At 40.8% G+C, this 18,470-nt stretch overlaps 1 protein-coding gene across 1 annotated transcript in view; it reads left to right on the plus strand.

Annotated features, from left to right (window-relative positions):
* Positions 1–18,470, plus strand: part of LOC111979746 (alpha-1,3-mannosyl-glycoprotein 4-beta-N-acetylglucosaminyltransferase A-like) — an 81,854-nt gene that overhangs the window by 32,080 nt on the left and 31,304 nt on the right. Inside the window, exons 3-4 of the mRNA XM_024010437.2 lie at positions 4,861–5,028; positions 7,905–8,045. Coding sequence (XP_023866205.1) covers positions 4,861–5,028; positions 7,905–8,045 — 309 coding nt within the window. The remainder of the gene's footprint in view (positions 1–4,860; positions 5,029–7,904; positions 8,046–18,470) is intronic.

Raw genomic sequence — 18,470 nt, forward strand, 5'->3', positions numbered from 1 at the left:
ACCACCATAAAAAAAGCCAGACTACGGTTTGCAACTGCACATGGGGACAAAGATTGTACTTTTTGGAGAAATGTCCTCTGATCTGATGAAAAAAAAAATAGAACTGTTGGCCATAATGACCATCGTTATGTTTGGAGGAAAAAGGGGGAGGCTTGCAAGCCGAGAACACCATCCCAACCGTGAAGCACGGAACGGGGTGGCAGCATCATGCGTGTGGGGTTCTTTGGCTGCAGGAGGGACTGGTGCACTTCCCAAAATAGATGGCATCATGATAGAGGTAAGAAATATATGTGGATATATTGAAATGAAGCAACATCAAGACATCAGTCAGGAGAGAGACAGTTACAAGGAAGGGGTCGCGAGAATGATGGTCTTCCAGAAGGAGCGAGATGCAAACATGATGCACCCAAAGGTGACCCGGATACTTTCAGAAGCAGAATGAGACAGTTGTCGGACGAAAATGGTCTAGGGCTGTTAAGAGAGAAAGAGATGACAGAAGGAAGCTAACAAAATGCAAACAGGTGATAAGAACCTAGAGAAAGATTGCCCAGGAAGTGGCCAATCAAGAACGGAGAAAGCCGTCGGTTATCGTCTACACTACTTCCACTTAAGGAAAAATTGTACCTCTAGAGCAATACTACACATTAGACCAAGATGCTCCTCTGCCAAGCACGCCTACACCCGCCAGCACATGCCCTATCAAAATCCTGCGCTGCTCTCAGTGTACCGAAGAGGTTCGAGCAAGCTCTCTGTCATTCATGGAATGACCAAAATTCACCCAACTTTATTTGCCTCGCATGAACTTGTTGGTAAAAAGTGTCTTCTACTATCCCGAAACAGTGTGGTGAGCACAGCGAGTTAGACGAGCGCAATATGTAGAAAAACGGGCAACCAGTGCTAACCAAACATACTAATGATGTAGTAAACTTCTGAAATGACCCAGTATTCATGGGCCTGTGATGAAAGCCCCAGTAAATAAAAAAGCCCAACTAGACAACTTATTAATTACCACTCCTCAAACTGTTATTCTGACATTTTCACCATCTAATCTTTAAAGCTCTTAAATTGTGTTTTGTGATTTCTCACATTACAACTGACCCTTTAGAACGAACAAAAGTGAAGTATGTTACTGGTGAATTTACCTGCCTAAGCAGGCAACAGTCTTTGAGGAATGGTGAGGAACAGAACAAACAGGGTTTCTTAAATGTTATTTGAATCGGGTGGTGATGTAAAGTTGTAGAACTTCAAACTGTCGTCATTTTTTTTTATTAAAATAGGCCCATGAAGTCTTTCGTGTCACAGCGCGTTTGTTATCTTTATCCGTGTTGCTAGTCTACTTGGTTTGTTACATGACCCAATGTTGCAGTATAAATTCCTCACCTTTTGCTAATTGAAATGTGGTTAAGTTACTCGAAATAATAACCATACCACATTGAGCACTACATGTCTGTACTGATGTTTTCAGTGAACTTACCATCCTTCCCATCTACTCATATTGATTTGGACCGACTTCGCACAGACATAAGAGAGGGTAATAGGAAGATAACTATTTTCAAACACCCCTATTTATTATAGCCATTGTAGAGTGACTCCGATGAAAGTTCCATAGAGTGCAGCTGCTGTAATGGTCGCTCACAGAAAGTTTGAGATGAGCAGAACGTGTCAACTTCCACTTGTCATTCGTGTTACATGTTTTACTTTAGGCTTGTATATTACTAATGGTATTCTCAAATCACTTTCTCTAAGTACGACAACTAGTCTTCTAACACAATTACCATATAACATGATCCAATATCATAACCATATAGCTAGATGAACAACGTAAATTGATACTCACACCCCCCCTTCTCTCCTCTTGGCCATGATCCACGTTCTATCATGATTCCCTAGATAAGCCAATTATAGCTATACATTAACATGTAGCGGCATCGTCTCATCCTTAGCGATGGAGAGTTCCTCATTAATGTTCCCATTGATAAGAGCGTTCGATGTCTGGCTGTTTTGCTCTATGCAGACGACAGGGGGTGCAGGACCGTGTACCCCTGCATAACGGAGCCTCAGAGCTCAGACAAAATTTTACACATGGAGTCAACAACACTCGATTACAGCTGTTGCGCACATTGCTAGTGTGGTGAGCCAACGTGGTTTTGGAGCAGTGGCTTCTTCCTTGCTGAGCGGCCTTTCAGGTTATGTTGATATAGGACTCGTTTTACTGTGGATATAGATACCTGTGTACCTGTTTCCTCCAGCATCTTCACATGGTCCTTTGCTGTTGTTCTGGGATTGATTTGCACTTTTCGCACCAAAGTACGTTCATCTCTAGGAGACAGAACGCGTCTCCTTCCTGAGCGGTATGACGGCTGCGTGGTCCCATGGTGTTTATATTTGCATACTATAGTTTGTACAGATGAATGTGGTACTTTCAGACGTTTGGAAATTGCTCCCAAGGATGAACCAGACTTGTGGAGGTCTACCATTTCTTTTCTGAGGTTTTGGCTGATTTCTTTTGACTTTCCCATGATGTCAAGCGAAGAGGCACTGAGTTTGAAGGTAGGCCTTGAAGTACATCCACAGGTACACCTCCAACCTCCAAATGACATCATTTTCTGGAATTTTCCAAGCTGTTTAAAGGCACAGTCAACTTAGTGTATGTAAACTTCTGACCCACTGGAATTGTGATACAGTGAAATAATCTGTCTGTAAACAATTGTTGGGAAAATTACTTGTGTCATGCACAAAGTAGATGTCCTAACCGACTTGCCAAAACTATAGTTTGTTAACAAGACATTTGTGGAGTGGTTGAAAAATGAATTTTAATGACTCCAACCTAAGTGTATGTAACCTTCTGACTTCAGCTGTATGTTTTGGAGCATATTTTGTTTGTTCGCACAGTTAATAAATGAGACCCCAGGGGATCAGTGGCTTTGATACAGTTTGATGTGACTGCTCTTCTGTTCTGCTCATCATTCTATCCTCTCTTTATTTCTCTCTCCAGACATGCTCTCAGCATCACACACATTCTCAATTTTCACTCTGTAATTGGGTATGACACAACAAACAAAGCTCTAATGAATGTCTTGATTTATTTTGATTGTGCCCGTCTCAACATGTTGTATGGGAAATGTTCCAGTCCCCTGCCCCTATACAGGGTATTGCCTTTTGCAGAGATGCCTGGTTCTCCAGAGGACACTAAAAGAAAGAGGGAGGATGGAAAGGGGGTAGAGGGTAAAAAAGAGAACATTTCAGCAGCAAGTTAACTCAGCCACCCACATCCACATAAATATTGCAACACATACACACTAATACTGTCCCTTATTAACAGTCATAATCACACCGACAGCTGCATGAATCGGTGACTGAGTGTTAGTGGAGGAGTGGGAGGGGATATGGTGGGTTGAGTATGGGTGTGAGACTGGATATGGTGGGTTGAGTATGGGTGTGAGACTGGATATGGTGGGTTGAGTATGGGTGTGATACTGGATATTGTGGGTTGAGTATGGGTGTGATACTGGATATTGTGGGTTGAGTATGGGTGTGATACTGGATATTGTGGGTTGAGTATGGGTGTGATACTGGATATGGTGGTTTGCGTAATGGGTGTGAGACTGGATATTGTGGGTTGAGTATGGGTGTGAGACTGGATATTTGGGGTTGAGTATGGGTGTGAGACTGGATATTTGGGGTTGAGTATGGGTGTGAGACTGGATATGGTGTGTTGAGTATGGGTGTGAGACTGGATATTTGGGGTTGAGTATGGGTGTGAGACTGGATATGGTGGGTTGAGTATGGGTGTGAGACGACACACACAGCATGCAAGCGAACAACAAGGTCACTAGTCGGTGTGTTGTGCTGCAATGTTATTATTGTGTGACTGTGTTCTTGTGGAAAGCGCTGGGTCAAGTGGGATGCTGGTGGAAAGAGCGCTGGGTCAAGTGGGATGCTGGTGGAAAGAATAATACGTAACTGTGTGTGTGTGTGTTTATTAGGACAGTTTGAGGCTTGTCAGTAACCCTGTCCTGCCCCATCCCACCCCCATCACTAGCTACCATGAATAAATCAACCACCTTCACATGAATCACACTGACAATTGTGACAGGATGGCACTGGAGGGAAGGGGGATGTAGAGAGTATTAGGAGGGGTAGAGGAAGGGAGGAGTGTACAGGGAAATACAGTGAGGAGAAGAGGTAAAGGAGGGGGGATGGAGGAGGAGCGAGATGAGTGACCGGAGGAAGAGGAAAGAGACAGGTAGTAGGGTGTAAGAGAGAAAGAGATGACAAGGAGGTAGAGAACAGGTGATAAGGGAACTAGAAAAGACAGAAGAGAGGGAGTGGTTGTCACTGCACTGAGGATGACAAGTCTTATTAGACAAGGTTCCTCTCCACCCCTCCCCCACATGCTCTAGTCCTGGGGAGAGAGGGAGAGAGCTCTTTGTTTGGTGTCCCATTTGTTGTAAACATGTTATCCTCAAGGGGGAAGCGGTTTAGGAGCAGAGTCATCCATAACAACAGACACTTTTAACAACTCAATAGCTATGTGTGTTTTCAATCTAGAAAATAGAGTATGCCTGCCTGAAGCAGAGCCATATTGGGTCTCGGAGCGATCTTTTGTCACAGGGTTTATTGCTTGTATTGGTTGTTGTTACAGTATAGTGATAAATCACATTGATGTCGTGTTCTGAAGATGCATAGAGGTTAAGCATTGCTAAGGGAGAAGTGTACTGCCCGCTCACAGAACAGTTTGGAAGGTTCTAACAGCACTTCATATTCTATTATGTATTACATGACTATCAGCCTACACTGGTACACATTGCTGGAATAATGAGCAGAAGATCTAACCCCCCCCTCTCTCTATCCCTATAGAGAAGTTGGTAGCGTACCAGAGGGAGTTCCATGCCCTGAAAGAGCGTCTCCGTGTGGCTGAGTACCGGACCCTGCAACGATCCTCAGAGCTCAACAACATCCTGGAGCAATTCAGACGGGCCATTGCAGAGACCAACGGCAGCAAGAGTGCTCTCACCAACTTCTCAGGTACACACACACACACACACACACACACAGACCCGACACCGACACCCCATGATGGATCTACACACACACACACCACCATCCACCCATGATGTGGATCTACACACACCGGACACACCCAGGATGGATTTACATTTACCAGCTTCTCAGGTTACTGATCACAATATACACACACAAAAAGACCCTTTCAAGCTGAATCCCACCTTTGGGAACTCTGCCATTAATGTGAAGAGAAATAATAGATGGATCATTCAGTTCTCCTCCTATCTAATAGTGCCTGCCCCCTTAGTCTTACTGCTGCTCTCAGGCTTCAGACCATCTCCATCCGAACCAGGCCTTTAGTCATGCTAGACTTGAATTGAATTAACATCATGCTCTAATCCTCCCTCCACCGGGACTTTGCTCTGAATGGATTGTTCTACTCGTTCTGCTTCTATGATTCCGTTTTTTCTCAACTTCTGCTAATTCTATAGATGACTGTTTTTCTCAACGTTCTACCAGTCTAATGCTATGATTCTCAACTTGTTCTACCAGTCTAAATGCTATGATTCTCAACTGTTCTACCAGTCTAATGCTATGATTCTCAACTGTTCTACCAGTCTAATGCTATGATTCTCAACTGTTCTACCAGTCTAATGCTATGATTCTCAACTGTTCTACCAGTCTAATGCTATGATTCTCAACTGTTCTATCTTTATGATCCTTAACAGTCTAATGCTATGATTCTCAACTGTTCTACCAGTCTAATGCTATGATTCTCAACTGTTCTACCAGTCTAATGCTATGATTCTCAACTGTTCTACCAGGTTAAACTCTATGAATCTCTGATTCGCCAGTTGCGAGAAACTTTATAGAACAAAATCATTTTATTAATGAATTGAGTTGCGTTTGGATTGAAAAAGTTCATCCACCACACAGAGGAGGTGATTACGACAACAAATGACTCCAAAGAGAAGACATGTGGCTATACATGTATTAATTAAATTCTGTATCTCCACAAGGTTTAAATGAAGAACTAGATTTCACCTCCTTCCTATAGGCCACATTTTAGACTGTTACACAAGAAGACGGTCCATAGCAGGTTTTGCAAATCGTTTGAGTCAGTCCCACATTGGTATGAACAACTGAGGCTGATGTCCTTGGTGGTAAGCTATCTCATGAAATTATATAATGTATCCAAGTGAGCAGACACCTACAGTACCAGTCAAAAGTTTGGACACACCTACTCATGAGGTAGTCACCTGGAATTAATTTCAATGAACAGGTATACCTTGTTAATTTGTGGAATTTATTTCCTCAATGCGTTTGAGCCAATCAGTTGTGTTGTGACAAGGTAAGCGTGGTATACAGAAGATAGCCCTATTTGGTAAACTACCAAGTCCATATTATGGCAAGAACAGCTCAAATAAGCAAAGAGAAATGACAGTCCATTATTACTTTAAGACATGAAAGTCAGTCAATCCTGAACATTTCAAGACCTTTGAAAGTTTCTTCAAGTGCAGTCACAAAAACCATCAAGCGCTATGATGAAACTTTCTCTCATGAGGACAGAGTTACCTCTGCTGCAGACGATAAGTTCATTAGAGTTACCAGCCTCAGAAATTGCAGCCCAAATAAATGCTTCACAGAGTTCAAGTAACAGACACATCACAACATCAACTGTTCAGAGGAGACTGTGTGAATCAGGCCTTCATTGTCGAATTGCTGCAAAGAAACGACTACCAAAGGACACCAATAAGAAGAAGAGACTTGCTTGGGCCAAGAAACACGAGCAATGGACATTAGACTGTTGGAAATCTGTCCTTTGGTCTGATGAGTGCAAATTTGAGATTTTTGGTTCTAACCGCCGTGTCTTTGTGAGACGCAGAGTAGGTGAACGGATGATCTCCGCATGTGTGGTTCCCACCGTGAAGCATGGAGGAGGAGGTGTGATGGTGTGGGGGAGCTTTGCTGGTGACACTTAGTGATTTATTTAGAATTCAAGGCACACTTAACCGTCATCGATACCACAGCATTCTGCAGAGATGCATCATCCCATCTGGTTTGCGCTTAGTGGGACTTTYAGTTGTTTTTCAACAGGTCAATGACCCAACACACTTTCAGGCTGTGTAAGGGCTATTTGACCAAGAAGGAGAGTGATGGAGTACTGCATCAGATGACCTGGCCTTCAATCAACCGACCTGGATGAGTTGGACCTCCGAGTGAAAGAAAAGCAGCAAACAAGTGCTCAACATATGTGGGAACTCCTTCAAGACTGTTGGAAAAGCATTCCAGTTGAAGCTGGTTGAGATAATTCCAAGAGTCTGCAAAGCTGTCAAGGCAAAGGGTGGCTACTTTGAAGAATTTGTTTTACACTTTTGGGGGGGTTACTACATAATTCCATATGTGTTATTTCATAGTTTTGATTTCTTCACTATTATTCTGCAATGTAGAAAATAGTAAAAATAAAGAAAAACCCTTGAATGAGTAGGTGTGTCCAAACTTTTGACTGTTACTGTATGTCAATTAATTCATGAATTTCTTTGTAACTAACTTGTATACAGGTAGACCAGAAAAGCCACATCCCTGATTTTGAAGCACCAGCTACTCATCAGTTGTTCTTTGCAAATGCTGTTTTGAATTAAGATAATTGTACCTACACACTGAAGGCTGCAAAGCCGTAACGTCTGTGTACGCAATGCAGTGAAAATAATAAAACATTCTAAAAATGAAATAAGCTTTATGCGACATCTTTTTGAGTGCTGACCCATTACCCTTTTTATTTGTCTGAATTCGTGGGTTTAACACAACAGCCAAGCTTCTGGGAGAGCGCGATGGTCCCCTTTTCTCAACCATTCTACCAGTTGTAACTCTATGATTCCTTCCTGTATCTCGATCAGATGAGACCCAGAAGCTGCTGAAGGAGCTGGCCAGTAGGAAGCCTCTCCAGGTGCCAAACATCTACCACCACCTGCCTCACCTGCTAAAAAATGAGGGCAGCCTGCACCCCGCTGTCCATGTCGGCCTGGGCCGCACCGGAGGTGAGAAACAAACACATGCATACAGGCAAGCACACACACACACACACACACACACACACACTGCCTCTGTTTCCCGCCCTCCCAGTTCATGCTTCTTTTGGCATAACAGTTCTTACGTGGCCTGGCTGATACATGTATTGTCAGCCCTGGTCTAGGCAAGTGTGTTTTCTCTGCTCTAGCGTGTAAGGTTGTGTTACACAGTCTCCCATCAGGACGTTTTGAGCTCACAGCACAGTCGTGTGTGTGTGTGTGTGTGTTACTTCAGGCATAGATATGAGCGATTAGTCCCTCCATTGTAGCTGGGAGGCCAAGCTAGGCTCCAATCTCACTCAGTCCCCTATTATCCCACACAGCTTGACCCCATTCTCACCAGTCACCATATCACATTCTCTTTAAAGGTTAGGTAGCATAAACATAACATGTAACATATGGATTTGCATTAGAATACGAATAAAAATTCCCAATACAAAGTTACACCTCACTTTAAACATAAAACTGATCAGAATTCCAAAGAATGCCGGGTGTGACGTAATAAGGAGGACCCTGCAAGCTAGCCAATTCCCTATAATGTAAACTCAAACAGAAATAACTTCACATTTTGAACTTAAAATTAAGCCAAATTGTTTGCAATAACATTTTCAGCCAACTAACAAGCAGAATGTATTGTTACTGTAAAGTATACGCAATGAGTCAAGAAGCGGATGCAGAAAAATAGTTTCATATTAAGACGAGGCAGATGAACAAAACAGGAGTAGCGTACTGACCGTGAAAACAAAGCAATACTGCCTGATGACTTGGGCTACAGAGGGCTAAATAAAGAGTAATCAAGGTGATGATGAGGTCCAGGTGTGAGTAACGATGAGGAGCAGGTGTGCGTAATGATGATAGCCAGGGCCGGCGACCGTAACCGTTACAAATCCACTTGCAAGGTTGCTAGCCAACTAGCCTGCTAACGTTTGCCATACCAGCCTGCTAATGTTACGTTAGCACTGCATTAGTCAGCCAGTTGCAATCAACACCTAGCTTACAGCTACATTAAAGTAAACCAACGTTTTGGAAATACATAATGTTATCAAATAATGTTACGAGTATATGCAATTATCTTAGCCAGCCAGCTAAAGTAGTTTTTACTTTTACCCCTTTTTCTCCTCAATTTCATGGTATCCAATTGGTAGTTAGTCTTGTCTCATCGCTGCAACTCCCGTACGGACTCGGGATAGGCGGATGTCGAAACACAACCATGCCAAGCCGCACTGCTTCTTGACACACTGCTGGCTTAACCCGGAAGTCAATCGCACCATTGTGTCGGAGGAAACACCCTCCAACTGATGACCGAAGTCAGTTTGCAGGTGCATGGCCCGCCACAAGGAGTCGCTAGAGCATGATGAGACAAGGACGTCCTGGCCGGCCAAACCCTCCCCTACCCCGGACATTGCTGCGCCATTCCGGAGGCTTTAAGTTCGTCATTTTAACCTACTAGCTAGCCTAGTCAGCTAACTAGCCTAGTTAGCCAACCACCACGGTCAACATAGCTAAGTAGTGAGCCAAGGAAACTAGTGGAGCACAGGCCCCAACCAACAGAACACAACAACAACAAAAATCCAGCAGATACAAAGTAGAGAGAGCGGAGAATTACCGATTGACAGCTGAGTTAACTACCAAAGTCACAGAAGAGCCAAGGAGAGGCCTTCAGAGGGAGAGGCCGTTTCACCAGCCGAGGGAGAGTCAGCTAATCCAATAGTGATATAGTGAGGTAAATCCACACTGAATTTACCCGATTTATCGCCATCACTGCTGACACTCGCGATGTACCGGTAGGTCGGTAGGAAATGCAGGCTTCACATTCACTCGGCCCAGCCCCTGGTTTCAGTCAGTCGCATACCGAATCCTGCCTTCCACTGGTTATACATACTGAGCCATCGAAGTCCTCTGGGGTGAAATGAGCACCACATACAGTAGACGTGCGCACTGTTCCAATACTCCAATCCGCTCGCTTCAACCGGACAAACCGGTCCCACTKCAAAGCTATCTTCTCGTTTTTGCGCCACAAATGAGTCGTAACACCGTCCTTGTGGGTATTACTGCACTAACGACGAACAACGGAAAACTGCTACAGCGCTCGACTACCACTACCAAACACACAGGAAAAGAGGAAATGCAGTTTTTTGCATGAATTTATATGGTTTCTTCTTCGTGGATGTACATAGTAGCTCACCAGCGCCAGCACTTGGTTTGGAATGTAATTACATGCTAGCATGGATAGTAGCTGACGTTAGCCAGCTGGAACTAGCTCGGTAGCACCGGCTCTCCATATGACGTTGAGAAATCGTGCATTGTGGGTAGTTCCGAAGATATCCTGAAATAAGTTAATAAATATATGTAAAAATAAAWAAATAAAAAAACGCTAAAACATAAATATGTTTGTAGTTGTAGTCACGATCTGGTTACCTATAACTAAGTGACTAAGTCTTTGACCACACTGTGTTGTTACTTTGGTGAGTAAAAACCAATGCGTACTACCCTTTAAGATGATTATGGGCGGGGTGGGTGTTTTTGTGTGTGGCTTGTGTGTTAGACAGGGTTTAGGAGGATGAGCCGGGTCAAGGACTGGGAAGTAAGGTAAGGTGAGGAGAGTGTTAAAAATTGGGGGCTTCCCAGTGACTAGACAGGCTTTAGGGAGGACAGACCATATTATAAAGAGTTGTGAACACAGATTGGCAGTTTGGAACAAACACACAACACTCTGTCCCCTCTGTCTCTTGTCTCATCAAAGCCCAGTGACCCATCAGTATAAGGTTTTTCCAGATGGACCCAGAGACAAAGACAGAAGAAAACAATTTATCCTGTTTCTGTATGTGCGTGTGTATTACCTGTGTGTTACCCGTCGATGTGGTCTTTCAAGGCTCTATGTCAGGTTTGTCTTGGAGGTAGAGGCTCTGATTCTCTGAGGCTTCTGTAGAAATCTTCCTCTATTGTGATGCCTTCTCCTTTGTTGCCCTTCATTTAGTTTAGCCTCAGAGTTGTTTTTGTGTCTGTGGGTTTGGGTGTGGTGAGGGAGAGAGAGGGGTGGTCTTACTGCATGGACAAGTTGTTGTACTGCTCTACTGACGAGCCTCTGGGTTAAGATGAGACTAGTGACTGATAACAAGCCTCTGGGTTAAGATGAGACTAGTGACTGATAACAAGCCTCTGGGTTAAGATGAGACTAGTTTGACTGATAACAAGCCTCTGGGTTAAGATGAGACTAGTGACTGATAACAAGCCTCTGGGTTAAGATGAGACTAGTGATAATTACTTGGTTTAGGATCAAAGGCACCCCTCAAGTATTTTTGTCTCTATCCTCTCACTCATCTCGCTCTCTCTCTCTCTCTGTCTCATCTCTCTCTCTCTGTCTGTCTCATCTCTCTCTCTCTGTCTGTCTCATCTCTCTCTCTCTGTCTGTCTCTCTCTCTGTCTGTCTCTCTCTCTCTCTGTCATCTCTCTCTCTGTCTGTCTCTATCTCTCTGTCCTCTCTCTCTCTCTGTTCTCATCTCTCTGTCTCTCTCTCTCATCTCACTCTCTCATCTCTCTGTCTCATCTCATCTCCTCTGTCTCATCTCACTATATCTGTCTCATCTCTCTCTCTGTTTCATCTCTCTCTCTGTCTCTCTCTGTCTCATCTCTCTCTCTCTGTCTGTCTCTGTCTCCCTCTCATTTTCTCTTTGTCATCTCTCTCTCTGTCTCATCTCACTCTCTCTCTGTCTCATCTCACTCTCTCTGTCTCMTCTGTCTCTCTCTGTTAGGGTTATTTATTTATAGCAGTGTAAATTGGGACATCATGCATGCTTCTGCCTGCCCACCACCTTCAGACTGAGCAGGGAGTTACTGAACGAATGTGGAGCGAGAGATGAAGAGTAAAAAGAAAAAAATGAAATTAGAAAGATGGAGTAGGAGGGATTTCTCTCCCCAGCCTGTCTTTTATGACTCATATGGAACATAATGACTTATTGTATCTATTCATATTAATTCMGTTTTTTTTGTTGTCAATTTGTCTACGTTTTGTATGTTCTATTTTCATATAATAGTTTGGGAATGAGTGGTGTAAACCAGTGGTATTCAACCAGGGGCATTACACAAGGGGTATTCAACCAGGGGTATTTAACCAGGGTTCCACAGGGCCGAAAATATATATAGTGCATTTGGAAAGTATTCAGACCCCTTGACTTCTTCCACATTTTGTTACTTTACAGCCATATTAAAAAATTTCTAAAATTCGTTTTTCCCCCTCGTCAATCTACATACAATACCCCATAATGACAAAGCAAAAACAGGTTTTTAGAATTTTTTGCAAATTTGTTAAAAATAAAAACTGAACTCACATTTACATAAGTATTCAGATCCTTTACACAGTACTTTGTTGAAGCACCTTAGGTAGTGATTACAGCCTTGAGTCTTCTTGTATTTGGGGAGTTTCTCCCATTGTTCTCTGCAGATCCTCTCAAGCTCTGTCAAGTTGGATGCTGAGCGTTGCTGCACAGCTATTTTCAGGTCTCTCCAGAGATGTTAGATCTAGTTCAAGTGTAGTGGCATTTTTCTGCTTTACCAAATGAGGAGAGTTACAAACTTCACACACCAGTCAGAGTTATACTTAAACTACATATTTTTTAATAAGAGCTTTNAGAGTTACAAACTTCACACACCAGTCAGAGTTATACTTAAACTACATATTTTTTAATAAGAGCTTTGCAATAGCCTTTTTGACTTTCAATGATGCCCTATCTCTAATGAACCATTGAAAAGTACCAACAGAAAAGTACAACGATCTTTTGTAGTCAAGATACACCCCTCTCAACTTACATGACGAATCACAGATCTTAGGAACAGTTCACAAAGGTTAAGATTTGTATGAAAGATATCTATAAAACATAGCCGACAGTTACTGCTGTGTCAACAGGTCTCATTGTAAAGACCAGTGTCTGGCCCTTCTACTCCAAACTGGAACCGTCTCTCCCTGATACGGCATAGAACAGAACCATTAGCTCATGTTATCTGGAATGCTCTTTAGGCTTTATTACCCAAAGACATCGTAAATCTCCTCTGTCAGTGCTATCTCATAGAGGCCCATCCTCAGTGGAACACACACACAATACTCTATTCTGTCGAATGTAACAACTATTATAATGTAATACAAACATTATAACATAATCTTACAATTTTCCACGACATCTCCCCCATTTTGAGAATATTCTCAACTTAAAAGAAAATTACAAGATTTAAGAGAACATCCATTCACATAGAAAATACATATATTCTACATAAACCAAAAATCACAAAACAATAACTCATTGCATGGGATTCCTGCACATGACCAGCTTCATTCTAAGAAACTCAGCCCTGTCTCTTATTTCAATCCCCAACACATTTTCTAAGCACTCTAGCAATTTGTCTGGGAAGGTTATGATACACAGTCACCTGCACGAACCCACGAAGAAAAACAAAAAATTGCATACAGTTTATGAGATACAAAGCTATATTTTCCATAGACGGTGAAAAGCACATGTTTAATAATAAAATAATCTTTAGTTATCTATCACACGCCAATGGATCAGCATAGTATGTTGGAAATGACTATTTCCATTCCAGAAACTAAAATTAGCATATCCTGTTGTACAAATCCAGGTTAATGACTCATAGTTAAAATAAAATGTATCCCCTTGGTGCCTAATGAACATGACCCAAGACAAGCATCACAATTCCACTATTTATAAGGCAATGCCTATAGATCAAATAGATTAGGATCATTTTCACTCTCCAGGTCAGGGTTCACCCTATTCCATTCACCATGGCATGCTTATAATAGTTTCAACATCTTTAGTTCATGACAACAATCAAATCAATCCTTCAGTTTTAAAAATCATTCCATTTCCAAATAAAATCATAATTAGAACCCAGTTAATTATCCAACCAAAATTTAGAATGCCATTGCTCAGTGATTCAAATTGGTCCTATCACTCAAAGTAAAAAAACTCTATTTAACACACATCAACATTGGCAGAATGTACATTTATATTAACATCCAGTATAATTATCCCATAATTCTACTATTAACTTTTTTATCAAGATTATAATACTGATCAGTATCTCAATGCATTCTTAATCTAAATTACTATAATTTTACATGGTGTAGACCTCTACAATCAACCTGATACCACAAAAGTCTAAATACATTTTTTTGGCACAGTTGACCCAACCCCCTCCTTCAGGCACTGATTCTTCTGGCGTCCTTTTTGTTCTTCTTCAGATAACTTTACAGTTCAAAGTGGATGGCCCATGATAATGTCCCAATTTCAATGTCTCACCTTTACCACCCATTATGTCTTGTCCATTCGTCAACCAGTATACCAGCAACATAAGAGAAGTTTAGAACAGATTTCTCTCCACGTGGACTCCTCTCACACTCCTGAGAGAAACATGAAAGAAAAGCAGTTGATAGCTTAGATCGGATACTGTACACCGATTTCTGTCTCGGCTCCTTTCTCTCGGTAGAAGTGGTTCGGACAGGGCCTTATTCAACGCCTTTGTCACTCTTCTTCAGCCAGTTAGAGGGGGTTTTGAGRTACACACACTGTTCGGTCCAATTATYTCTTCCATGCATTAAGATACCGTCTGATGTCACTTTTCATGATAACCTCGAAAGAACAGATCAGAACAACAGTTTAGTTCAATTCATTAACTACATGATAAATTATTACTTTTACAAATTATTCTTAATACAAATGTCTAAACATATTTCAAAGAGAATAACAACACATTCTATTGAAAATATTCTTTCAAATTGGCTTATACTCCYCATCACACTGTCAACTCCATCGTAGAGCCAAAGGATCAGGAAGTTAGACCTATAACCCATCGGGAATAGAACAGAACAAACAACACAACAATACACTTCTTCACATATCACTCAAGGTGTGTAAACTTCAATCCAAAACCTCAAAGAACTGAATCCTCCCCCATTTTTAACACATAACTCTTCATGAGAGTAATGTATAAAACAACACTACTACTGGTCAAAAGATAAAAACAACATTTCAAATAACCTAATCAAATTAAAATCTCTACTCTGAAAAACTCCACAAAGAAAAATGATTTTACCCATATGGTCATAAGAAAATAGACTTAAAGCAGCCTACCCTTAGTCAAAGGCAATGCCCTCTCCTTCTTCACATTGGTCCAAATTACAAATATGGCTAAGAACTATAAACTCCATCATATTTATCAATTACACAAATTACCTTGAAATCAGTATTACAAATTACCTTAAATTCATTATCCAAATGGCTTTCCAATGAGGGTGATCAAGCCACAACGGAAAATAATTATAGGTCATACAAACCCTTCAAAGAAGAGTTTCTTACTATATTAGACAAATAAAAAAGAGTCAAACATTTCCTACCTGTTGTATCCCAGGTTCCTAGAACATTCCTTTATCAAAATAATTCACGTGTTTAATTAAAACTTCACATAATAAAAACGGATAAAAATTCCATGTGCGTGTGTGCCCCTTTAAGATACCTTGGCACTAAAACAAATGGAAAACTCACCAAACCCAAAGGAAATAAAAACAAAAACAAATCAAACAGTATTTTAACCTCTCTAGGGTATGTGGGACGGTAGCGTCCCACCTCGTCAACAGCCAGTGAAACTGCAGGGCGCCAAATTCAAAACAACAGAAATCCCATCATTTAAATTCCTCAAACATACAAGTATTTTACACCATTTTAAAGCTACACTTGTTGTAAATCCAGCCAAAGTGTCCGATTTCAAAAAGGTTTTACTACGAAAGCACACCAAATGATTATGTTAGATATGAGCCAAGTCACAGAAAAAGACAGCCATTTTTCCATCTAAAGAGAGCATTAACATGAATCACTATCAAATCACCTTTGATAATCTAACCTTTGATAATTAATCACTAACCTTTGATAATCTTCATCAGATGACACTCATAGGACTTCATGTTACACAATACATGTATTTTTTGTTCGGTAAAGTTCATATTTATATCCAAAAATCTGAGTTTAGGCAAGACGCTACTGTATCACTTGGCAAAAAGCCAGAGAAAATGCAGAGCGCCAAATTAAAATTATTTACTATGAAAATTACTATAAAATCAAACTTTCATTAAATCACACATGAAAGATACCAAATTAAAGCTACACTGGTTGTGAATCCAGCCAACTTGTCAGAATTCAAATAGGCTTTTCAGCGAAAGCATACGATGCTATTATCTGAGCAAGCACCATAGTAAACAAAAGAGAGAACATTTCAACCCTGCAGGCACGACACAAAACGCAGAAATAAAAATATAATTCATGCCTTACCTTTGACGAGCTTCTGTTGTTGGCACTCCAATATGTCCCATAAACATCACAAATGGTCCTTTTGTTCGATTAATTCCGTCGATATATATCCAAAATGTCCATTTATTTGGCGCGTTTGATCCAGAAAAACACTGGTTCCAACTTGCTCAAACATGACGACAAAATATCTCAAAGGTTACCTGTAAACTTTGCCAAAAAATGTCAAACTACTTTTGTAATACAACTTTAGGTACTTCTTAACGTTAATAATCGATAAAATTGAAGACAGGATGATATGTGTTCAATACAGGATTAAAACGAAATGTTGCATGCCTTCTGTTTGATTGAAGCGCATGTCCAGGACACCTGGAGTGCCTCGACTTCAAGATGGCCGTATTTCTTCATTACACAAAGGAATAACCTCAACCTATTTCTCATGACTGTTGACATCTAGTGGAAGCCGTAGGAACTGCAAGCAATTCGCTTAGAAATCTGGTTTCCCAATGAAAACTCATTGAAAAGACAGTAACCTCAACAAAAAAAAAAGAATCTGAATGGTTTGTCCTCAGGGTTTCGCCTGCTAAATAGGTTCTGTTATACTCACAGACATGATTCAAACCGTTTTAGAAACTTCAGAGTGTTTTCTATCCAAATCTACTAATAATATGCATATATTATCTCCTGGGGATGAGTAACTGGCAGTTGGATTTGGGTATGCTTTTCATCCAAACGTGAAAATGCTGCCCCCTACCCTAGAGAAGTTAAAAACAGCAACAAATAGTCATAACAAATGTGTTGTGTGTGTATTTGCAAACCTTAAGGTAAAAACACACAAAAACGTCCAGGCCCTTTTCAATTTGGTAGTTTACGGCCTCAATCTCACTCACTCTCCCCAAGATTATAGTCCCAGGAAACATTTCAAAGAGAGACAATGACACCCCCATTTTCCCAGAAAAAACACAAAACACTTCGTTAGCATTCATTATACTACACCGATTCAGAAACCCAAAAGTTAACTATAGACAAAACCTAATAAATAATGATAATTCCACTGTATCTCAAATCATTAATCATACATTTTAATCTACATCAATGTATATGTATGCTCAATGGAACATACGCTACCCTTAGATACAATTATCCTGGTATCATTACTATCTAAATGTAATAATTTTTTCCTCTGTCGCAAATGTAGTACATTTCTCAGTGTAAGGAATCAGTGATATTTAATCCCAGGCATTTAATAAAATGTTGTTTGAGACGTCTTCTCCCATGGCTCCTTTAACATACATACTTTAGGTAACTTCCATCTGTCCCGGAAGAAAGAATCCTACTCAAACACATCAGATAATACAATGTTTAATTAAGTAAAACCAACACCTAAAATCAACAATAAACAGTAAACAAACCCATAACCCCTTTCCACCAATCTAATCATTTCAACTTGTTGCATAAATTTAGTAAAAACTATCCTGATTTTTAACAAATCTAAAATCTTTCAAAAGTTGGCGCTGTCTCAGCGTAAAAATCAAAACTAACTTTTTCCCACTCATATCTACAATGTTTGCATTCCCCAAAGGTCAATACTGTTCAGCTCGTACATTAATGATCTTCCTTCTGTCTGTACAGGGTCTGAAGTTACAATGTATGCAGATGATACAGTGATAAATGCATGCAAATAACAAACACAGGAGATAAGCATACACTTGTTGTAAATCCAGCCACAGTGTCCGATTTCAAAAAGGCTTTACGACGAAAGCAAACCAAACGATTATGTTAGTGAGTGCCTATTCACAGAATAACACAGCCATTTTCCAGCCAAAGAGAGGATTCACAAAAAGCAGAAATATAGATAAAATGAATCACTAACTTTGATATCTTCATCAGATGACACTCATAGGACTTTCATGTTACACAATACATGTATTGTTTTATTCGGTAAAGTTCATTTTATATCCAAAAAATCTGAGTTTACATTGGCGCCTTACGTTCAGAAGTTCCAAAACATCCTTTGATTTTGCAGAGAGCCACACCAATTTACAGAATACTCATAATAAACATTGCTAAAAGATACAACTGTTTATGT

This window comes from Salvelinus sp. IW2-2015, linkage group LG2, assembly GCF_002910315.2.
Source record: "Salvelinus sp. IW2-2015 linkage group LG2, ASM291031v2, whole genome shotgun sequence".
In the NCBI taxonomy this organism is placed as follows: domain Eukaryota; kingdom Metazoa; phylum Chordata; class Actinopteri; order Salmoniformes; family Salmonidae; genus Salvelinus; species Salvelinus sp. IW2-2015.